Here is a 20,309-nt window from a genome sequence, read left to right on the forward strand (position 1 = left end):
TCAGTTTCCCTTCTGACTCTTTTCCCTCTCCACCTTTTATCCGCTAAGTACCCCACGAGGCCAAGGCTTCGATCCTCTATTCAACTTATTCTACATTCACCCTCATAGGAATTACACCCACTTACACGATCTTAACTACACTGGATCAAGGGAACTCGCCACAGCAGGACTTGAAGGTAGGAATGGATTAGAGTCAGTTGACGGCCAGTCAGGAGGCGGCCCAATGGAGATGAATCAAAAAAACGATGCAGCAGTGCCAAGTGGTTTGGGGGTCCTGATACCCCAGAGTAGCTACTCTCTAGGGGCTGCTGCTTAGTCTATCTGCAAGGCTGGATTCAAGTCAACTTGCTTTCTTGGTTCCTGCCTTCTCAGCAGGCTCCTACATTCTCTTTCAAAACAGACTGGCCACTAGCCAGTCTGTCATGGTATGTTATTGGGACACCTTCTGGCTTCAAAAATGGAACAGAACGTCCGGTCTTCAGTAAAAAAATTTATTTCCATATAAAAGTGCCAAAATATCCACCAACGTCATAATCTATCTCAACAACCAGTTTCCTGTAGTACTCAAAAGGCAAGCATCTTTATTCACATTGTTTAAGATCAAATCTTTCACACGTTGCCACAGTAACCCGAGTCCCTAGAAAGAGGGAAATTTGCATTCCTATTTGCTGCTGTAGTCCATATGTCCAGGTTCATATAGGCACGGAATGGGTTAAATTCCTGCTTACACATCACGGCCTGACTTTCCACATGAGCAGAATGTTGAGAAGTGGCGCTGACGGCGGGGCAGCAGTTTTCATACATGTCGCTTTGGGGGGCCCAGATGGAACCAAAAAGTCCAGACATGGGAGACAAGCTTCTGGTGCTCGAGAAATATGGCTGCAATGCAAGACAGAAACTATTAGAGAAAAACAGGTCCACCATGGAGACTCAATCTGGCTGAGGCTCCTCCAAGGGAAGATGGCATCATCCTTAATTCCCTTCCAGGTAACTGTAATGTCCTCCCTAGACTCTAAGCTCACTGTGGGCGGCAAATGTGTCTGTTTATATTGTTGTGATGTATTTTCCCAAGCACTTGAAACATCAGTCACCCCTCTCCTCCACCCTCAAAGTCATCCCGGGTATCCGCCATCATCATCCACATTTCCTTTCCCAGATGCTGATGGAAGTGTGCTCTTCCAGATATCCAGGGCACAAGATGGCTTCACTAGCTCAGAAGCTGGTTGCCAGCTTTGACGGCACGCATTGGCCCTCGGGACAGCAACGCGGGACTGAATTTGGATTTAGAAGACTGAGATTCCCTATTTTGGCTTTGCCGGGAGAGACCGAAAAGTCTTACAATTCAATTTTCAATCCACAGCATACTTGGAAAGTCTGATAGTTCAAAACTCACTTCAATTACACTATGGCTATCATGAGTTATCTGGGTAGGTTCCTGGATTTCAGTTTCTCCCTGTGTAAAAGGGTGGATGCTAACACAGCTTCTCTCCAGCCCTCCCAACCAGGAAGGTGTGAAAGGTCACAGGGATTGGCACATGGAAGAAGGAACAAAGAAGGAAAGTTCAAAGAGAAGTGGTCCCCTGGCCTGTGTCTCAGGAGTAATCTGCCAGGCGGGTGCCTAGCTGACCACTCTGCTTCGGCAAATAAAGGGAACACTGTGGTTGCCAAGTCCTTCAACTGATTCCCGGTCAATAAATGAACTGACTGCACCTTGATCTGGGGCAGCTGCAGGTAGACAGGGGAGCAGACAAGAAAATGTGCCACTCAACCACTCTAGCCATGATCCCTTGGGTTCCTTTACTTCCACTTGTTAGGTTACTTCACCCCGATGATGGGGAAGCACCCAGTTAAACCATACTTGTCTCCTTTGTCCAGAGTTCAGTGGCTGGTGTTATGAGGTGAGGAGCCCCACAGTGAGAAGGCAAAGCAGAGAACTGGAAAGGAGATCGGGGCTCTTCAGGAAGAGGTCCAGAAGACACTGGGAAGGACTCCCGGACACTAACCGTAGAGTTGATATAACTGGCAGGTTCCCAGGCTGGAGGCAGGTTGGGTGGGGTGCTCCAAGTAGACTGACAAGTGTGGTCAATGAAGGCAGTACTCTGGACTTCTGCAGGGCAGGGGAAGCCGTTGTGGTAATTCATATTTTCTAAAAGAAGGGAAGGATATGATTCTGTCCTCTCAACAAAAAGTGGATTCCAATTGCTTATTGTGACACTAATTTGAAAGCAGATATACAAATGATCTTCCTTCTGAATGGGGTGTTGAGATTGTGCCTGGAAGGATGTGGTCATGTGGTCATGGTTACGGTCTGACCTGTTTATCAGAACACCCCCCTCCACCCCACCCATCGGGGTCAGCCACAGAGATTCTGCTCCTATCAATCCAGACCAATGGCAGACCAACCATCAACTATGAATCTACAGATGGTACTGAGAGACCCAAAGGTCACTGTGGCTCGACAGGAAGGTCCCAACCCGACTGCTGCCCACAAGAGCCAATTTGGGGGTCAAAATGCTGCAGGGAGCAGTTTTTATTATAAAAGAGCATTTTTATTAATCACTTTGCCATTTGCGCACACACACACACACACACACACAGACATAAAACAACAGAACACCTGGGAAGCAAGACCCCAGTTTTTTTTTTCTATCCTTATGATTCTGGCACTTAGCACAGTGCTCTGCATACAGTAAGTGCTCGGTAAATATGGATGAATGAAGGAAATTCAGGAGACATCTATTGCAGGCAGAGACATTAAAGGATTTGAGAGAGGAAATGCAGTAACTCTTTGCCACTTTAAGAGTGAAAGACCTGGCTTTACCTCAGGTCAGGCTCCTCTGGGGCATCAGATGCTTTTCAGGAATTCTCTTCTTCCTTTATGCTTACAAAACTACCCCAGGCAACCAGTTTCCAGTGGGCTGGGTTTCTAAGCGTGTTCTGAGATCAATCCATAAATCAATCAATGGAATGGAGTGCTTAACAATGTTCAAAGCGCTGTACTAAGTGCTTTGACACCATGACACTTGCCACTTTACTTAAAGTGAAAATGGGACTGGTGTTAAGTGGTGAGCTGAGCTCTGCTAGTCCTGCAGCCTTACCTTCTGGAAAGGCGGTGTAATCGTTCACTTCCACCGGACAATACATGTTGGGAAACTGGCCTTCACAAGTCGCATTCCAATCAATGAAACTGTTACAACACACAAAAGGAGGTCTGGTTTCAGAAAATTGACAGCCAGAAAGTGAAGACAAAAGCAATTAACATGGAAAAATAAAAAGAAACAGAAGACTTATTAACTTTGAAGATAGACCACCATTTCTCTTACACCTCATAAGTTCCTGGCATCTCATCACACCTCCCGACACTGAAACACTTCAGTGACAAACCACACTGATGGCACCGCTGTTGAGGCAGACTGGTCAAAACCCAAGTTACCGAAAAGCGGACACAGGGGAATTTACCTGTTGTGAACAGGAGGGGGCTCCTGGATCATGCACGGCATGTTGTTCTCCAGGTTGTAATTTAAGCCGTTGGTTAGACACACTGGTTGGGCAGGCCACAAATCTCCTGTTGGATAAAGACCTGAAGAGAAAAAGCATGATCAAGAGATCTACCTGGGCAACATACGACAGACAATGCACTACAAACCAGGAAACCAGGTGGCGTCTGTTTCTCAGATTATCGACCAAAGACTGTATGTAAAATGAAGAAGTTGGTTTGATATAGGCTACGCTGTTCTTTATAACAAAAGATACCACTCTCTCTCTCTCAGAGCAGAAATATTTGCAGTATGATCCAATGAGCACATCAAAAATCTTCCATTATCAACAAAGAATAATACCTTTTTCTGTTTGAACCAAATTGGTTTGCAGGTGGGAAAAATCCTAGATGGATTTCTCATCACCTACCTAGTCTGCGAGAGACCACCTGTGAATGTGTTGAGAGTTAGAAGAACCCCGAGGATCAGGCTCGGCTCTTTCCAGACTTTCTGGCAGCACATTTCAAGATAGACCATGCTCGTGAACCCCATAGGAACAAGGCACAAAAGAGAGCTTCCCACATCCTCAGTGCTGCTATGGGATCCCAATCAATCATTTTTTGATTGGGTTTGTTAGAAACTTGCTATGCTTGTTAGGGACTTCGTAAACACTGGAGTAGATACAAGCTAATCAGGTTGGACACAGTCCATATCCCATATGGGGCTCGCATATTTTACAGTTGAAGTAACTGAGGCATAGAGAAGTTAAGTGACTTGCCTAGGGTCACGCAGTAGACAAGTGATAGAGCTGGGATTGGACCCCAGGTCCTCTGACTCCCAGACCCTTGATCTTTCTACTAGACTAAGCTGCTTCTTGATAGTATTTACTGAGCATTTACTAAGTGCTCAATTTAGGAGAGTTTGATACAAAAGAGTTGGTAGACATGCTCCCTGTCTCGAAGAAGCATAAATTCTAGAGGAGTAGACAGACAACTAAAATAAACTGTAGGCTGTGGGGTGAATAGCAAGTGTTTAAAAAAATCCCCTTCCAGACTAGTAAATAAGCAAAGCAGTGTGTGGTTTTAAAGCTCAGTTACAGGATACAATTCTGAGCAAGGGGCTGAACTGTTCCAGGTCAGAGCCCACTGAGAGTGAATACTACTTGACTCCATCAAGCAAAAGGAGAGCTGATCTGATTCTCCTGAATTAGTTCCGAAGGTGGATTTGAGATGCGTGTAAGGTATGGTGGAAAAAAAGATGACTTTCTTCTCTCTGCCATGAAAGACACTGTTCACCAAATGCTAATTTTCAATTTCAACCTATGGTAGTTAATCCGACAATTATCATTAATCAAGGCAATTTTATCCAATTATCACAATGCAATTTAGCACAAAGGTAGGAGAGAACAAAGCAAAATGAATTACAAAGGCTGAAATTGTTTTGGAAAAATCATTTAAACTGCCTTGGGCAACAGATCACCCCATATGCAACAATAGGGGAGAAATATTTTTAAATTAAGTATTTCAACAGGAAATTGGATTAGTGATGAATATAAAAAAAGCCAACCCTCAGTGTACAGCAACTCACCCAAAAGAATATATTGTGCTTTGAAAATCATCATTACAAAACTTTGGGGAGATAAAGCAACTCACCTTTATTTTTGTCAGGTTCTGCACTCATATCTGGGAAGCCAGGACACAAGGTTTCTGGGTACTGGGGAACAGTATTCATGTCTCTACTGTTTTAAGAAATGAGAAGCAATTGTCACAAAGAGGTTTTTGGCTTTCACTGAGGCATGTAAAAATGCCAATGAGATTCTTCTCAAAATAAATCTAGGAGGCTTTAGACGACTGTTTCCCTCTGTGAGATATTCATGAGGTGGAAAAAGTTCCTCTTGCTAGGCACTCTAGAGCAGAGCTTTCGAACAGGGCTGAGATTTTCCCTTATGGTTGTTCAGAAGCTTCTTTTGGGTCTGTATCTTTCGGGGTGGAGGGGAGATGGCAGAAGAGAAACCCTATATTAGGAAGATTTTGTCAAAAATAAGCAACAGAAGTTTTTTTGGGAAGAATTTACACCTATGAATTAAGGTTAAATAGAAAGGACTCACAACCTGTAAACCTATAAAGTGCCCTCATTTCACCGGCAGAAGACGTTGCTATGTTAAATCATAAGCAGCACTAATGCTAAATGCTATTACAGATCCATGATTACAGAGGAGGAGGAGGGAAGAAATGAGGACAATGAAAGAGAGGAGGAAAAGGAGTAAGAAACTAAGGAAAAATCCCTGGAATCTTGTTCCATGCGTCCATTTGGCGAAAGAAGTAACAAATTACCTGGGGTTGCATATGTTGTGTGACAGATTCAGAGTGATAGGAGTTTCAGTTGGGAAATCATTCTGTGAAATGGTTTCACCTAAAAAAAATAAAAGCCATCCCTTAGGTTAAACAGTTATGACCAAAATGTACAAGCTCTGCATTAATAGATATGATATTACTGGTTCATAATAACTTCAAATGATTAACAGGTTCTTTTGATTTCTCTCTTGAATGGTCTTGCATAATTATTTTGTTGATAGATATATAGCAGGCCTTTTTAACTGGCTCTCTCCCTGATATACGCAGCACAGCCTATTGGAAAGAGCACAAGCCTGGGAGTCAGAAGACCTGGGTTTCAATCTGAGCTCTGCCGCTTGTCTGCTATGTGACCCTGAGCAAGTCACTTCACTTGAGAAGCAGCGTGGCTCAGTGGAAAAGAGCCTGGGGTTGGGAGTCAGAGGTCATGGGTTCGAATCCCGGCTCTGCCACTTGTCAGCTGTGTGACTATGGGCAAGTCACTTAACTTCCCTGTGCCTCAGTTACCTCATCTGTAAAATGGGGATTAACTGTGAGCCTCACGTGGGACAACCCGATTACCCTGTATCTATCCAGCACTTAGAACAGTGCTCTGCACATGGTAAGTGCTTAACAAATACCGACATTATTATTATTATTATTATTCACTACTCTGTGCCTGTGTCACTTCATCTCTAAAATGGGGATTAAGACTGCGAGTCCTTCATGGGACAGAGACTGTGTCCAACCCAATTATCTTATTATATATACATATATATATATTGCTTACCTTGTGCCAGGCACTGTATTGAGTACTGAGGTGGATACAAACAAATCGGGTTGGACACAGTCCCTATCCCTCATAAGGCTCACAGTCTTAATCCCCATTTTACGGTTAAGGAAACAGAAGCACAGAGAAGTTAAGAGACTTGCCTAGGGCCACACAGCAGACAAGTGGTGGAGCAGGGATTAGAACCCAAGTCCATCTGACTCCCACGCCCATGTTATGCCTACTAGGCCATGCTGCTGTATCTAGCTATCTAGCTGAGTGCTGCACAGTGCCTGGCACAGAGTAACTGCTTAAATACCATTAAAAAAAACCTGTCTCTGACTCCATTAACATACTACTTTCACACCTACAATACGCTGAGAGGAATTAAAAACCTGAAGTTCTTCAAACTGTAGAAGGAAGCCCTGCTTCGCCATTCAAGTCCTTTTCTTTGTTTAATCCACGACTAGCTGTTCACCAATCCAATGTTTGTTGGGGGAAAGGAGGGAGTGGAAGCAACATGAGATCTGTCTTCTTCGTTTTTAACAGGGACGAGAGATGCATACAGTGCTAAGTCCATCTCTCAGGGATGAAATTTTGCTTGTTAGGTTTCCTCAGGTTTCCATACTTATAAAATCAATCTTGCCAACCGAAAGCCTGTCTTTCAAAGTAACCTGGGAGTTCAACACTGGACAGGAAGCACCTCTCTTGTACTTTCCCAAGTGCTTTGTATAGTGCTCTGCACACAATACATGCTAAACCAATACTACTGATCGGCTGGCTGGTTCCTAGAAGCCGTGGCTTTCGCCAGACCCCGGGAATCTGTGGTAGCTGGGAAAAAAGGCCTTTTCCTTCATCACGCCCTGTTCTGGAGGTCGAGGGGGAGTGCAGTCACTGAGGGATTGTGCTGTGCTGGGCCTACCTCCCTCTCTCCTGCCCTCCCACCTGGGAAACCCCTTGCTCCCTCCCATTCCTAGAGCTCTGACACCTGCTTCTGAAAGAGAATCTAGACTATGAGCAGACAAGCTACTGGATAAGTCTGTGTTTAGGACTGTGTTTTGGATTTTTAAAAAATTTCATTGCTTAAGTGGCTGTGTTTATTCCTCTTTCTAGACATGCAGAAGGTGGGAGAAGTAGTGGGGAGGCTAGCCTGGATCTTTATGGTCCTGGATTTGCTGTGCTCATGCTTTGAGTCAGCTGGGCCTAAACTCAAATCAGAGTAAAGACACGTGAGAATTTAGATGTAATTCTTCAGGTTTTTAAACAGTCTGACAATAGGTGCAGCTTATGTGCACATGTTCTTATCTCCCATTCAGTAGAGAGAAAAAAATTGGTTAAATAATTTTTCATTCATCTGTATTTCTTCTCACTTTAAAGACTGAAACCATTAGGCACTCCCAGAAAAAGTATTTCCAGGGAGGCAAAGATGGGCATATATTACACTAGACAAGCAATCAGCCTAGAAAAAGCATGGGTGACTTCAATCATGTAACTACTTCTTCTGAGTCAGCGAGCTGGATTCTGCCTCCCTTTCCCTTGGCCTTAGATCAGGCCATTGGGAAGTACAGATACAGTTACAGCGCTTGCCATCAGCCTCCCACCCCACTTAGATTGCCATGCTGCTTTGCCGGTAACCTGTGGGGCCCACCTCACTGTGCCATCCTGGGGCCTCCAACAATGCAGCGGTGGGTGGTGGAGAAGGCGGTGGGCAGAAGCAGATATGACCGCCACAAAGTACAGCAGACTGCAAGGCCAGAGCTGTGGCAGTTACTGTGAGGCTGTGGACGGGGCTGATGGACGGCTGAGCCAGGAGGAGTTGGGAGGAGATCAAAACTTGGCTCTTCCACCCATGGTCCCTTACTGTTTTCCTAGGGAAGCAGCAATGGGCATAGTGGAAAGAGCACTGGCCTGGTAGTCAGACGAGCACAGTTCCAATCCTGGCTCTACCAGCTCCCTGCTGTACAACCTTGGGCAAGTCATTTCTCTTCTCGGTGCCCCGGTTTCCTCACCTTTAAAGCGGAGATTCAAAACCTATTCTCCCTCCTACTTTGACAATGAGGGACAGGGATTGTGCCCAATCTGATTATCTCTCATCTACCCCAGTGCTTAGTACAGTGTTTGGTATATAGTAAGAGTTAAACAAATATCAACTTTACTACTGTTATTGTTATTTTTTGTATTTATTCTTGCCCTTGCCTTTTGTGTGGTTTTACTGTTTCTTTTTTTTTTCCATTTTTCTTTATGTACCTGTCACCAATTCCCTCTTCCCCTTTATTCTTCAATCCCAACATCCTTGAGGGCCAAGGACCAAGTCCACTTCTCACCCTTGTATTCATTCCCAATACTCAGTACAGTGCTTTGCAGAAAATAGGTGATTTATAAATACTAATACCCTCCCCAACTTTTCCTTCCATGTAAAAGGTAGCAGACTAGAGCTGTTCATCAATAAGAACACAAGGGGGTGAATGGAGACCTTCCTTTTATACCCAGTGCAAGAAAGATTCAGTTTCCCTCAGCTAGAACAGAAACCCCAGTGAGCCACTGGAGGGTGGGATGGGGACAAGGGACACGCCCAGCGATTCTGCAACATGAAAAGCCCTGGTTTCTTTGCCCTATGGGACAGCTCCCACCCAGGCACATTCCCGAGTTGCGCTATGGGCAGAGATGCTCCGCTGAAACTGGGAACAAGCCCAGGTCTAGCTCCTGGAGAAGGGTGGAGGGAAAGGCTCCCCACTGCACTTTCCTAGGGTGCCCCACTGAGCTCCTAAACTGCAAGCTCCTTCAACTCTCATAAGATTTATTTTCCCAATTTCTGGTGTCCTTGTTTCTTTGATAAGCCAGCTTGTTCAATCTTATACCAGCCAGCCCAAGGCTTGAGACGCAGATGCAGCCTGAACACTGGGCTAATATAGGTCATGAAGTGGAAAGCAATATCCCAACCTAAATTGATGACTGCAGCCAGCCACAGGGCGTTTTTAAGGGGACAAGGGAAAGTACTGCTCACTTGACAAGGTTAACAAAAATGAACAGAGAGACCCCTGGGGTGCTCTGCTCAGCATGAGGCAGAGGACAAACATGCTGGGGGGATAGGAGGCTGCGTTTGGCATTTATTATACCTCTCTTTATATAACGCCAGGTCCACTGGACAGTGTCGCCAGGCCCAGGGAACAAAAAAACTCAGCACCAGACTAGACGAAATAAGCTTAACCTTCCTTTCTTAGCATTGTTCCATAGAGGTTTCCGAGTGCATTTTTATACCTGTGTTCTCGTGGCCTAATGAACTGGGGGCCCACTGGGGGGCCATCCTACATAAGAGTGAAGCTTTCAAAGGTTATAAAATGTGACCTGGTAAGAACACACCACCATGGTGAATAGACTCCCCCCAGGTCTGAGGGGGAAGGGAGAGTGGAGCTGCCTATCTGGGGGAAGCCCTGCCCTCTCTGAGTTTTCACATAGGCGGCGCCAGTTTCTGGGCCATTCTCAACTCACGGGATGGGAAGAAATGCCGAGGAGGCACCGCGGGCTTCTTGTCTCCGTCGGAACTGCTGGTGCTGCTCCAGCTGCCCCAGCTTCCCCGGCTGGCACGTACGCTGCCGGAGGAACTGCCGCAATCTGAACTGGAGTCTGAACAAAACTTTTCCACGCACTTCTTCTTGGGCCTCTGGTAAAAGTTTTCTGGAGGAATCAGAAGACCACATGGACAGTTTCAGAATTTCCTCAGGCCTTTCCAAGTGAACCCTGTGACAAAGAACCAATCTTCGCATGTAAGCTTCAAATGGACCCTTATATCCAGTCTGAGGCTGGATTAATCTCATGAAATGTATCACATGGGAACACCACACAGATGGACAGGTGACTAAGTTTCTGGAGACACCCTGCATACGACTCCAAACCCAGCCTGGGCTGATATCTCTTAGTATTCAGGGGGTAGGAAAGAGGAGTGGGTGAGTGAAGAGGAATGAAAGAGACACAGGCCAAGGGGAGGGTGGAAAAAAAGAAAGAAAAGGTGGTGGGGAGGGGGAGAGAGAGGGAAGAAGGGGTGGGAAAGGGGGAGAGACAGAGCGAGACAAAGAGAGAGACATTGATTTTCAGTGTCTTAGGCCAGCATATGCCATGGAAGGACTGGAATCTCCTTATATTAGTTTTTTGCTATTCATTTTAATGCATACCACCTACTTCCATCAACTAATATCCACCTTTGTATTCTTTCCCAGCACTTAGTACAGTGCTTTGCACATAGTAAATGCTTAATAAAATATCACCACTCCTACCACCAGCTTTTCGGGGTAAACCATGAGTCTATCTCCCCCGACTGGATCGTAGACTCCTTATGGAGAGGGATCGTATCTCCTGTACTCTCCCAACACTTCATACAGTGCTCTACAAACAGCAGGTGCTCTCTAAACCCTACTGATGGTTTTTTACTGGCTCTTTATCCAGCCCTGCTCACCCTGTGGGACTGTTTCTCTGACACAGCATCCCTTTGGTGAGGGAGAAAGAAATGAAAATGAATTTGAAAATTTACCGAGTTGTCCAAATGCGAAAGTATAACACTGCAGCACATTTACATACCTGTTTCTCCCTGTGAAGCAGATAAGCTCGCAGTTTGGGGTTCTGGTTTACAGATCTCCACAGTACTGCCTTGTCCACACCAATTTCTCAGACCAATGTTAGATCTCAGGTCGGGCCTCTCAAAGTCACTGCACATATGCTTTGGCTCACTCTGCTCAGGAACTCTAAGATACAAAATCATATTTATGTTTTTCTCAAAGTGCATTCTCTCTCAACCATGCTTCACTAAACTAGATGTGGGGTTGGCAGTGCTATGGCCTCTTTCCCTTGGGGGCTGCAAACAAGACAGGGCTTGAAGGTGTTGGCACATAGTACATCTCAGATATCTCTTTGACTTTTAATTCCTAATAAAACGAAGGCAAAGGAGGGCAGAGAGGAGGCAGTAGGCCCCACTGGTTTTAGAATAAGAAGAGAAAAGAAAAGTGGGAACGAAGAGATAGTTTGTAACAGATAAACCTGCCTTTCACTCTTGAAAGGTAGGAAGTTGTCACTGAGTTCAATTAACTATTCTGAAGAGATGGTATCAGGAGCAACTAATTACATCTACAATTTCAGCAAACCAAATTATCAAAAGTTATTTGAGGGAACAGCTTTGCTAAGGTGGGAATTTGAGGCAGAGAACATGTTAAAAAAGGGCAAAGACAATTGCAGGCTATGTTTTTGCTCTTAGGTACCAAGGGTGGGGAAGATGCTTTGATAAAGAAAACAAACACACGGGATATAATACCAAAGGGCACTTTCCATCTATTTTAAATTTAATTAATTTTTAAAAAAACCATTCTCTGTCATCATTAAGAAAATGAACTTGAAAATAACAAATTTTCCAACTATTTTCTCCATCAATTATATGCTACTTTAACCTACGAGTTTGCATGTCTGAAGAATGTCAGACTTTCACTTTTAATCTTAAATCATGTCTAATTGGGAAAACTCCATTTTAGCATCTTGGGAAAAATGTCTTGCCTTTTATGTTCACATTAGAAAATGACATATTTTTAAAGCACCCTCAAGGCTAGCTTTTTAATTTTTTTGAGAATGCAGCACACATGTGATTATAGCTTTTCACAAAAGTAGTTTCCAGTATTGAAAAGGAAACCGTTTACATTCTAAAATCAGGGAAATACCTAAACTATTGCTTAAACTCTTGTTTAAGATTTTACAATAGGTTAGAAATTTGCTTTTACATATAAAGTTTTTCCCCTATAAAACTTTTCTTCACAACAATAAGCGAATAAAATATTTACTGAAATCATGTTTTGTTGTTGGACATTGACAGAGTATGTAAAACTATTCTTTTCTCCCAAATTTGCTGATGGTAGAAATATTTTCAAATTGAGGTTAACTATGTAAGAATTTGAAACCCATGGCTTTAACACCAAATTAACTAGCCTTAAAATAATTCCTGACAAACCCTGCTATTGAGTGCAGTATATCTGTTTATAACTGATTTATACCAAGACCTAAGAGTGAGTACATTCCAATATCCTGACCCTCAAAATTTCAAAAATGTGTTTAATATTCAAGACAGGCCAAAATGAAATCAAGTGAAAGACTAAGTTTTGAAAGGCATAATGAGTTACAAACACACCTTGCAGATACAGCAATGCCTTTTTTCTTATTTTTTCTAGTTGTCCTATTTCTATTCCAATTTACATTTGGTAAATTTCCTTCTCTTTTTTCCTGAGGCCTTTTCTTCCTATAAGGATCTTCTTGCTGAAAGGCAAAAATATGAGTTAATGAAATGGTTATGTCAATACTGAATTCAACTGGGTTGGTTCTTTAATGATTTAAAGTCAAAACACAGTGGAGAAAGAAAACTTCCATATTTTCCCAAGGCTATTGTTACTCTAACCCTCCAAAAGTCAGGTCCTCGAACCTTGGGGGAAAAGTGAAATATAAGTTTTTCTAACACCAGTGTATTTGCATTTCTCTTCCTTATTATCCACTTTCTCTACTCCTGATGAACACGGGAAGAAAAAAATTGTCTATAAAAATTTTAATGGTTTTAAAACTGGAACCATCTGCCAGACTTATGGTCATGTTGTTGTTAAATTCAGCAGCAATAAATCTTTCCTGCCTTCACCTGCTGTTTTCATTAGTGCAGTCCATATGAATTACTACTGAAGAAATATTTAGAATGTTAGCCAGGACAAGGCAGTTACATTTTTTTCTCTTTTTTTGTTTACTCTAAAGGAAAGTCATCTTCACCATCACATCAAGAGAAAAAAATATGAAATGATATAAAAGTTATAGCTTAGAACTGTTTTCAGCTTTGTCAAAAACAACTGAGAATCTGCTCCATATTTGATAGATGGCACTGAAATGCACTGTTCTTCCATATTATGTATTTTCACTAGGCTTTCTGGACTGAATGCCACTGTGTCTGTCAAGCTGCATACACAATAATGTCAGTTTTCCCCAACATGTGGGATTAATCAAAAAGTAATCTCTCTGCTAGGCTTGTACATGAGTCTATGTAAGTTACCTGCATGATTGTCTTCATGCTCTTCCTATTCTCAAAATTTAGGCATGGCCCATTTTACAATTTTCAGAATAATTACCTTTGGTTTTTAAAAAAATAAGGCAGGTGGAAATGAGAGCAGGGAGGAACTAACCTGTCATGACTGCACCCCTTAAGCAATATCCAGCCCCTTTCACTATGTTTCCCCTTTCCCCAACAAAAGAGAATTTAATGTGGCTTCGTGAGTAGAACACAGAGCTATGAGTCACAGGACCTGGGTGCTAATCCCAACTCTGCCACTTGTCTGCTCTGTGACCACGGGCAGGGTCACTTAACTTGTCTGGGCCTCAGTTCCCTCATCTGTAAAATGGGGAATACGAATGCAAGCCCCATGTGGGACATGGATTATGCCCAATTTGACTAGCTTGTATCTACCTCAGCGGTTAGTAAAGTGCCTGGCATATAGTAAGCACTTAACAAAAACAAACAAAACCATAACAAAAAAAATTTGTCAAATGAGAATTGCAGCCCTACTTGAATGAATAAAAAAAAATTATTGGAACTAAAGTTTCTGATGTCTACTAAAGATTTACTGAATACAGACCTCAAGTGAAGGTAATTCTGCTTTCCCACAACACGGCTCTTCTTTGGGTGCCTTGTGAACCTTCTTTTCTGAGGAAGGTTTGGTGCTGATGACCACCTGCTTTTTCAGAGCTTCACAATTTTCTACTTCATTCTTGTTAGGCACTTGTGGGTTACTCCCTAGAATGTAGTCAGGAGAAACAACAACAACAACAACAAAAACAATGCAACTTTAGATTTTTCTATTCATTTTCCCAGCAATTCATTCACTCATTTCTTTATTCAACTGACAAAGCACTGCACTAGCCACACAGGAGAATTATAAAGAATAAAACAAGAACCACATCCTGTCCTCAAGGAGCTGGAATTCTACTGATCCTTGTTTTATCTTCCCTTGCCTCTCCAGGAATAGTGGGAAACAGAGTTTTCTCTTTTATAAAACTGGAATGAGAAGGATTGTGATGCTTATGTGGGACAGGGCTTGCGAATGGCTTCACAGCACTGTATCAGATAAGAACTATGGCATTTGTGAAGCATTATGTGGCAAACACTGCACTAAGGCGCTGGGGTAGACACAAGATAATCAGGGAGGACACAGTCCCTCTTCCGCCACCCCAGCACTTAGCACAGTGCTTTGAACACAGTAAGTGCTTAATAAATGTCATTATCATTAGTATTATGTAAGCCAGGAAAAGAAATGCAAGCACACTGGAAAGAGATTAACATTAGAGAGGCAGCGTGGCTTAGTGGGGCTTAGTGGAAACAGCCCGGGCTTGAGAGTTAGAGGTCATGGGTTCTAATCCTGGCTCCATCACTTATCAGCTGTGTGACTTTGGGCAATTCACTTAACTTCTCTGTGCCTCAGTAACCTCATCTGTAAAATGGGGATAAAGACTGTGAGCCCCATGTGGCACAACCTAATTATCTTGTATTTACCCCAGTGTTTAGAACAGTTCTTGGCACATAGTAAGCGCTTAACAAATATCATCATCATCATCGTCATCATTATTATAAGCAGGCAATGTGTGAGATCAAAACTTCAGGAGGCCAAGGAACAGAACAGAAATAATATGCAAGTGCAAAGCAGAAGAACTGACACGTAATTTACGGAAGTAAACCCAAGGCTGGGGGAAGCTGGAATCAGTGAAATAGTCATGTATGGCTGATAGAGGAGAGCTGTAAGGTGTAGGGGGCCATTCAGCAGAAGGGGAAGAATGGAATTTGGAAAAGTGGACAAAATATTTCGGTCAGGGGGGATAGTGCTAGCAGAGACATGGATAAGACAGTGACAGATTAGCTGGATCACAGTTAAGAAGCACATGTGGGCAGATAAGGAGACACAAAGATGGAGAGCTAAATGGGAGGAGGTGCAGTTGAGGAGGCTTGTTGTTCCTTCTCTCATTTTAGGATCACCTCCACATCACATCACACTCGGACAGTGCTCACACACACACATTGCATCCAGATGCTATCGTGCTAGCCAAGATTGATTTCATTTCCACATCGAAAAATGCGGACCAAAATAAAAAGAGTGGCAGTGTGGACTATTTGGAAAGAACATGGCACTGGAAGTGAGGAGACCTGGCTTTGAATCCCACTTCTGCCAAAAACTGATGACGTGACCGTAGGCAAGTCCCTTTCCATGCTGTACCTCAGGTTCCTCATTTGTAAAATGGAAACGACTCCACTCTGCCTACCTCAAACTGTGGGCTTTGGGGGAGACACAGAACTGTATCTGATCTGACTACCCTGTATCTACCCCACTGATTGGCATGTAATAGATTCTCAATAAATGTCAGTTCCAATTCCTCTTGAAAACAAAAAACCCAACATCTTAAGTTAAAGCAAATAGTTTTAAAAGCATGTCACAGTTCTTCTAATGTAGGGAATGGCCTGAGTCTGATATAGTGCTTCCATTTTGAACACTGACAGAGTCAGGAAGGATGGGGTTCCAATTCCAATGGTTTCCCAATTATCTACCTTGCGTGTAAGTGAACAGAGTCCTTAATAGAACTACCCTGAGTTTCTATATCACCTTCACCTCCTTAGTGCACTTACAGCGTTTTCTTGAGAAAGAAGTCATCTTGATTTTTTTCTCTTCTTGTCAAGAGGCACGCCCACCATTAGCTTGGCAATAGGAGCAACTTATAATGAGAGCTCATCAAACATAACAGGCAAAGTTACATCTCAAATGGAAAGCACACCCTAGACTTTGAGGGGAAAAGGTCTTATATTCACTAATGGCAGATTTTGATTTCCCAAACTCGTACTTCAAATACCTGACAGGCAAAATCTCGCATCCTTTTTAACGCTACAGAGTGAGAACACCTATTTTGGTATTCTGCATACTCAGAACATCTATTATTCTGATGTGCAGAGAGAGCTCTGGCAAACTGGAGCAACAGAAAAACTAAGTTTAGCCTTTGGGTCCTTAGAGCCCACTCAGCCTGACCTTTCTAACTCGAGCTGACCTCCATTGACCCCCATCATGGAAGATGTGACCTCTCCCTTTCCGGGAGAATCAATTAATGATATTTATTGGGCACTTACTGTGCAGAGCACTGCATTAAGCACTTGAGAGAATAGAGGGATAGCCCAACCTACCGGAAGGGTTAGAACAAGGTGACCTTTAGAATCTTCGATTATATGGCATTGTCTAGCTAGCAATATATAAAAAGGCAGTCCCCCTTCAGGAGAATGTCATTACAGAAATATGTATCCCTTTCACTCTGTATGTCAGCATTCAATGCATTTCAATAAAAGTCTAGGAGAAGAAAAATAAGATACAAAAAGCAAAATAAACCCTCAAGGTAGGAGAGGTTCTGTAAGCAACACAAAAGGAAACAATGAGTAAGAATCCTGTCAGATCCTGGAGGTCAGAGGCCTGAAAGTAAGTGTGGGTGCTCGCCTCACAAAAATGAGTCACCACCTCCCTACCGATATAATCCATAGAGAAAACTGTTTCCTGAAGACTTCTTCATGCCAAGAATGCAGCTCTAAAAGTATTAGTCATCAAAGTTTCCTAGTGGAGGGATCCAGATTTAATATACAACACTAAACCACTTTTACAATAAAATGTAAACCACAGATCCTTGGAAAATCAGTAATGCCCCTGTGGTGCCAGGGAATTGAACACAATGGAAACGAAAAGGAATGGTTTATAGAAAATTCTTGGGTTGCCTCTTTGGTGTTCAATTCCAATGATTATAGTTTTAAAAATCCTCTGAAATATTGGTGATTCCTTGAAGTTTGTTTTATGGGAATAAATTGAAAGCTGTTTACCTCATTTTAGGAGGCAATGTTAATTCTGGCAGAGTAAGGGTACTCACACATTACCTTGTTGGAACACTCAGGGTTAATTCCTAGCTAGTATTATCATTTATACCAAAACTTAAAAATAGCAAGTACAGAAAAAACCCATTTGAGATCATATAAAACAAATGAGGTTCAGTCTGTCCAAAGAAAAGGTCGTTGAGGAGCAGCATGGCCGAGCCGAAAGAACACAGAACTGGGTGTTAGAGGACATGGATTCTAATCCTGGCTTTGCCACGTGCCTGCTGTGTGAACTTGGGCAAGTCACTTAACTTCTCCTCATCTATATAATGGGGATTCAAGTTCTCCCTCATTAACTTGTATTTCATCCCAGGGATTAGAATAGTACTTGACACGTAGTAAGCGTTTAAAAACCATAACTACCATAATTATTAAGGTCTCTACCCCGCCAGAAATATTAATAAGCTATTACAAAATTTAATCCATGGATTTAAACTTGGTTGTATGTATCTCCCTGGCAGTATGACAGTGGTTCAGAGCGATGGAGCACTTTCAAGAATCAGCCCACAGACTTCTCTTGAGCAGGGGATTTTGCGATCTAATTCATTTGAGGGCAGAAGGCCTGCAGCGAAGGGGCACAGAGGCTTGAAGGTCAGGACACAATGACTGAATTTAGAAAGAGTTCTGTGGTTCTCGGCAACATCAACAACAAAAACCATTACAACACCCTGAGATTTGGGGAAGCAGAGGGGCTTTTTTTCCCACTTGTCAGGTAGTTTTTTCCCCTTTATTCTTGATGTGTTTAATGGCGCACATATATTTGAAGATGCCAAGAATCTAAATACTAATTCCTATTCTAGGGGCCAGTTAGAGACTATACCTTTCCAGCTCTTTTAAGCCTGGTCTTTTTCTTCCTCTATTTCTCACATGGTCACCCTACTGCCCAGGCCTCAGCTCTTTCCATTGGACTGTTTCATCCCCTCTGTACTCATTGTTCCTCATTTCCCTCTCATTTTGTTTTCTCTGCCACTTGGTGTCCCTTTCTGCCTTTCCCAATCTGCTGTACACTGTCCCACCTTGAGTTTTTTCACCTGCCTTTTGACTCTCATCACTGTCTCTTCCCTTTGGGCCAAGGCCTTGCGCATTTCAGTGCGTCTTCACTTCCTTCTGTCTCTTTTCCCTTTTCCTCTCCTCCCTCATCCTTGCAACTCCTCTACCATCTCTTTCTTCATCTCCCTCTAGCTCCCTGTTTTCCAGGGTTTCCATAACTCCCCACCTCTCACCAGTAGGGTCGGGCCAGAGGTATGCACGCATTGCCTGGATCTTACTGCCCCTCTCCATTTTTCCAGAGCACGAGGCTCTGGAAGGGAGGTTAATCGATCAATCGATTGATGGAGGCTGGCATCTGGTCCCTGGAATCGTCTGTAGTGGTGGTTGGGTGTGGCCAGGAAGCTGCCCGCCTCAGTTGCTCAGCAGGCCCCATCACCGAGCTGCCCTGCTTGGAAACTCCGGGGACACCTGCCCTTTGCAGCGACCGGTTTCTGGCCGCTCTCTAGTGTGGCGTTCCAAACATGATTCTGGCGGCCCTGGCGAGCAGGATGGAAATGCAGGGCCGAGGGTTCCCTGAATGTGGAAGGGTAAAACTGCACCACCCACACTCCACTCCCATCCTTGCCCTAAGATGTATGTCTGGGTGAACACAGTGCCTGGCAACCAGCATATGCGGGGAGGAGTATCGACACCTAAAAGACTGCCTGAGCCAAGCCCAACTTTTTAATGACCGACTTTAAGCCCCCAGATAGAGGAGTTGGCCACGTGTGGCCTAAGGGAAGTCAAGGACTGCGGCCCTTTAAATTGCTACCTTGGTCAGATGGAGGGTTTAAGAGATCAGTGCCTCTGGGTCACTTGAAATCACCACCCAAATCTGCTCACCCCGTCCTTTCTTACCAATTCCACCCTTAACTGTGGATCAGGAGGCAGTTATCTAAGTATTTGTCTGTCCAAAGGACACTTTATGTCCACTGGGAAGAAGAGTAGAGGGAACCAGCATTGTCTAGTTGAAAGTTCACATGATCTCAGCTCTGCCGCTCTCTGCTCTGTGAATTGCGGGAACCCACTTAACTGCTCTGTGCCTCAGTTTCCTGATCTCTAAAATGAGGATACCTGTTCTCCCATCCCCTCACACTGTGAGTCCCGTGTGGTACAGAGACTGGGTCTGAACTAACTGTACTATGTCTGTTCCAGCATCTAGCACAGTGTAAGGGCTTAATAAATACCACAATTATCATTCTACTGGAGCCAAAATGGAATAAGCATTGAAAGTAGACAGAGAATTCAAATCGAATAATGAGAAATACTCCCAGGCAGAAGAGTTAAGGGATGGAGGAACAATTTTCCAGATGAATAACCACTCACTGCAAAATTAGATGCAGCAGTGGAAAACATTACAGTGGGTGGTTGGGAACTTCTCAACATTGACAAAAAGATGGATCAATCAATCAATCAATGGTATTGAGTGCTTATTATGTGTAGAGCACTGTACTAAACATTTGGGAGAGTACAACAGAATTAGCAGACACAGTGAGCTTACAGTGTAGAAGGGGATGAACCAGGTTTCCTCCACCTTCATTTATGCCTAGCTTTTAAAAATGCTGGGGCCATTCTTTATGCCGAACATGAGTTCAAAACTCTATGTCGGTTCAAAAGTATAACATATGGGGTTGAATCACATAGAGGATGGTCTACAGATTCTGCAGTGTGTTTCTCAGGGAGGGGGGTTTGGAAGGTGATGGTGAAAGGGGAGGAAGGGGTCTGAAATATTGTTTCTCTGACCTGGAAGGAGGTGT

At 43.5% G+C, this 20,309-nt stretch overlaps 1 protein-coding gene across 1 annotated transcript in view; it reads right to left on the reverse strand.

The window, feature by feature from the left end:
* Positions 1–475: 475 nt before the first annotated feature.
* Positions 476–20,309, reverse strand: part of TMEM131L (transmembrane 131 like) — a 146,676-nt gene continuing 126,842 nt past the window's right edge. Inside the window, exons 26-35 of the mRNA XM_007671809.3 lie at positions 14,213–14,370; positions 12,736–12,860; positions 11,148–11,311; positions 10,065–10,250; positions 5,810–5,888; positions 5,129–5,214; positions 3,460–3,580; positions 3,099–3,187; positions 2,004–2,146; positions 476–879 (exon numbers count right to left, since the gene is read on the reverse strand). Of these exons, the coding sequence (XP_007669999.2) occupies positions 610–879; positions 2,004–2,146; positions 3,099–3,187; positions 3,460–3,580; positions 5,129–5,214; positions 5,810–5,888; positions 10,065–10,250; positions 11,148–11,311; positions 12,736–12,860; positions 14,213–14,370 (1,421 nt within the window). The 3' untranslated portion in view covers positions 476–609. The remainder of the gene's footprint in view (positions 880–2,003; positions 2,147–3,098; positions 3,188–3,459; positions 3,581–5,128; positions 5,215–5,809; positions 5,889–10,064; positions 10,251–11,147; positions 11,312–12,735; positions 12,861–14,212; positions 14,371–20,309) is intronic.

Source organism: Ornithorhynchus anatinus, chromosome 12, assembly GCF_004115215.2.
Source record: "Ornithorhynchus anatinus isolate Pmale09 chromosome 12, mOrnAna1.pri.v4, whole genome shotgun sequence".
In the NCBI taxonomy this organism is placed as follows: Eukaryota; Metazoa; Chordata; class Mammalia; order Monotremata; family Ornithorhynchidae; genus Ornithorhynchus; species Ornithorhynchus anatinus.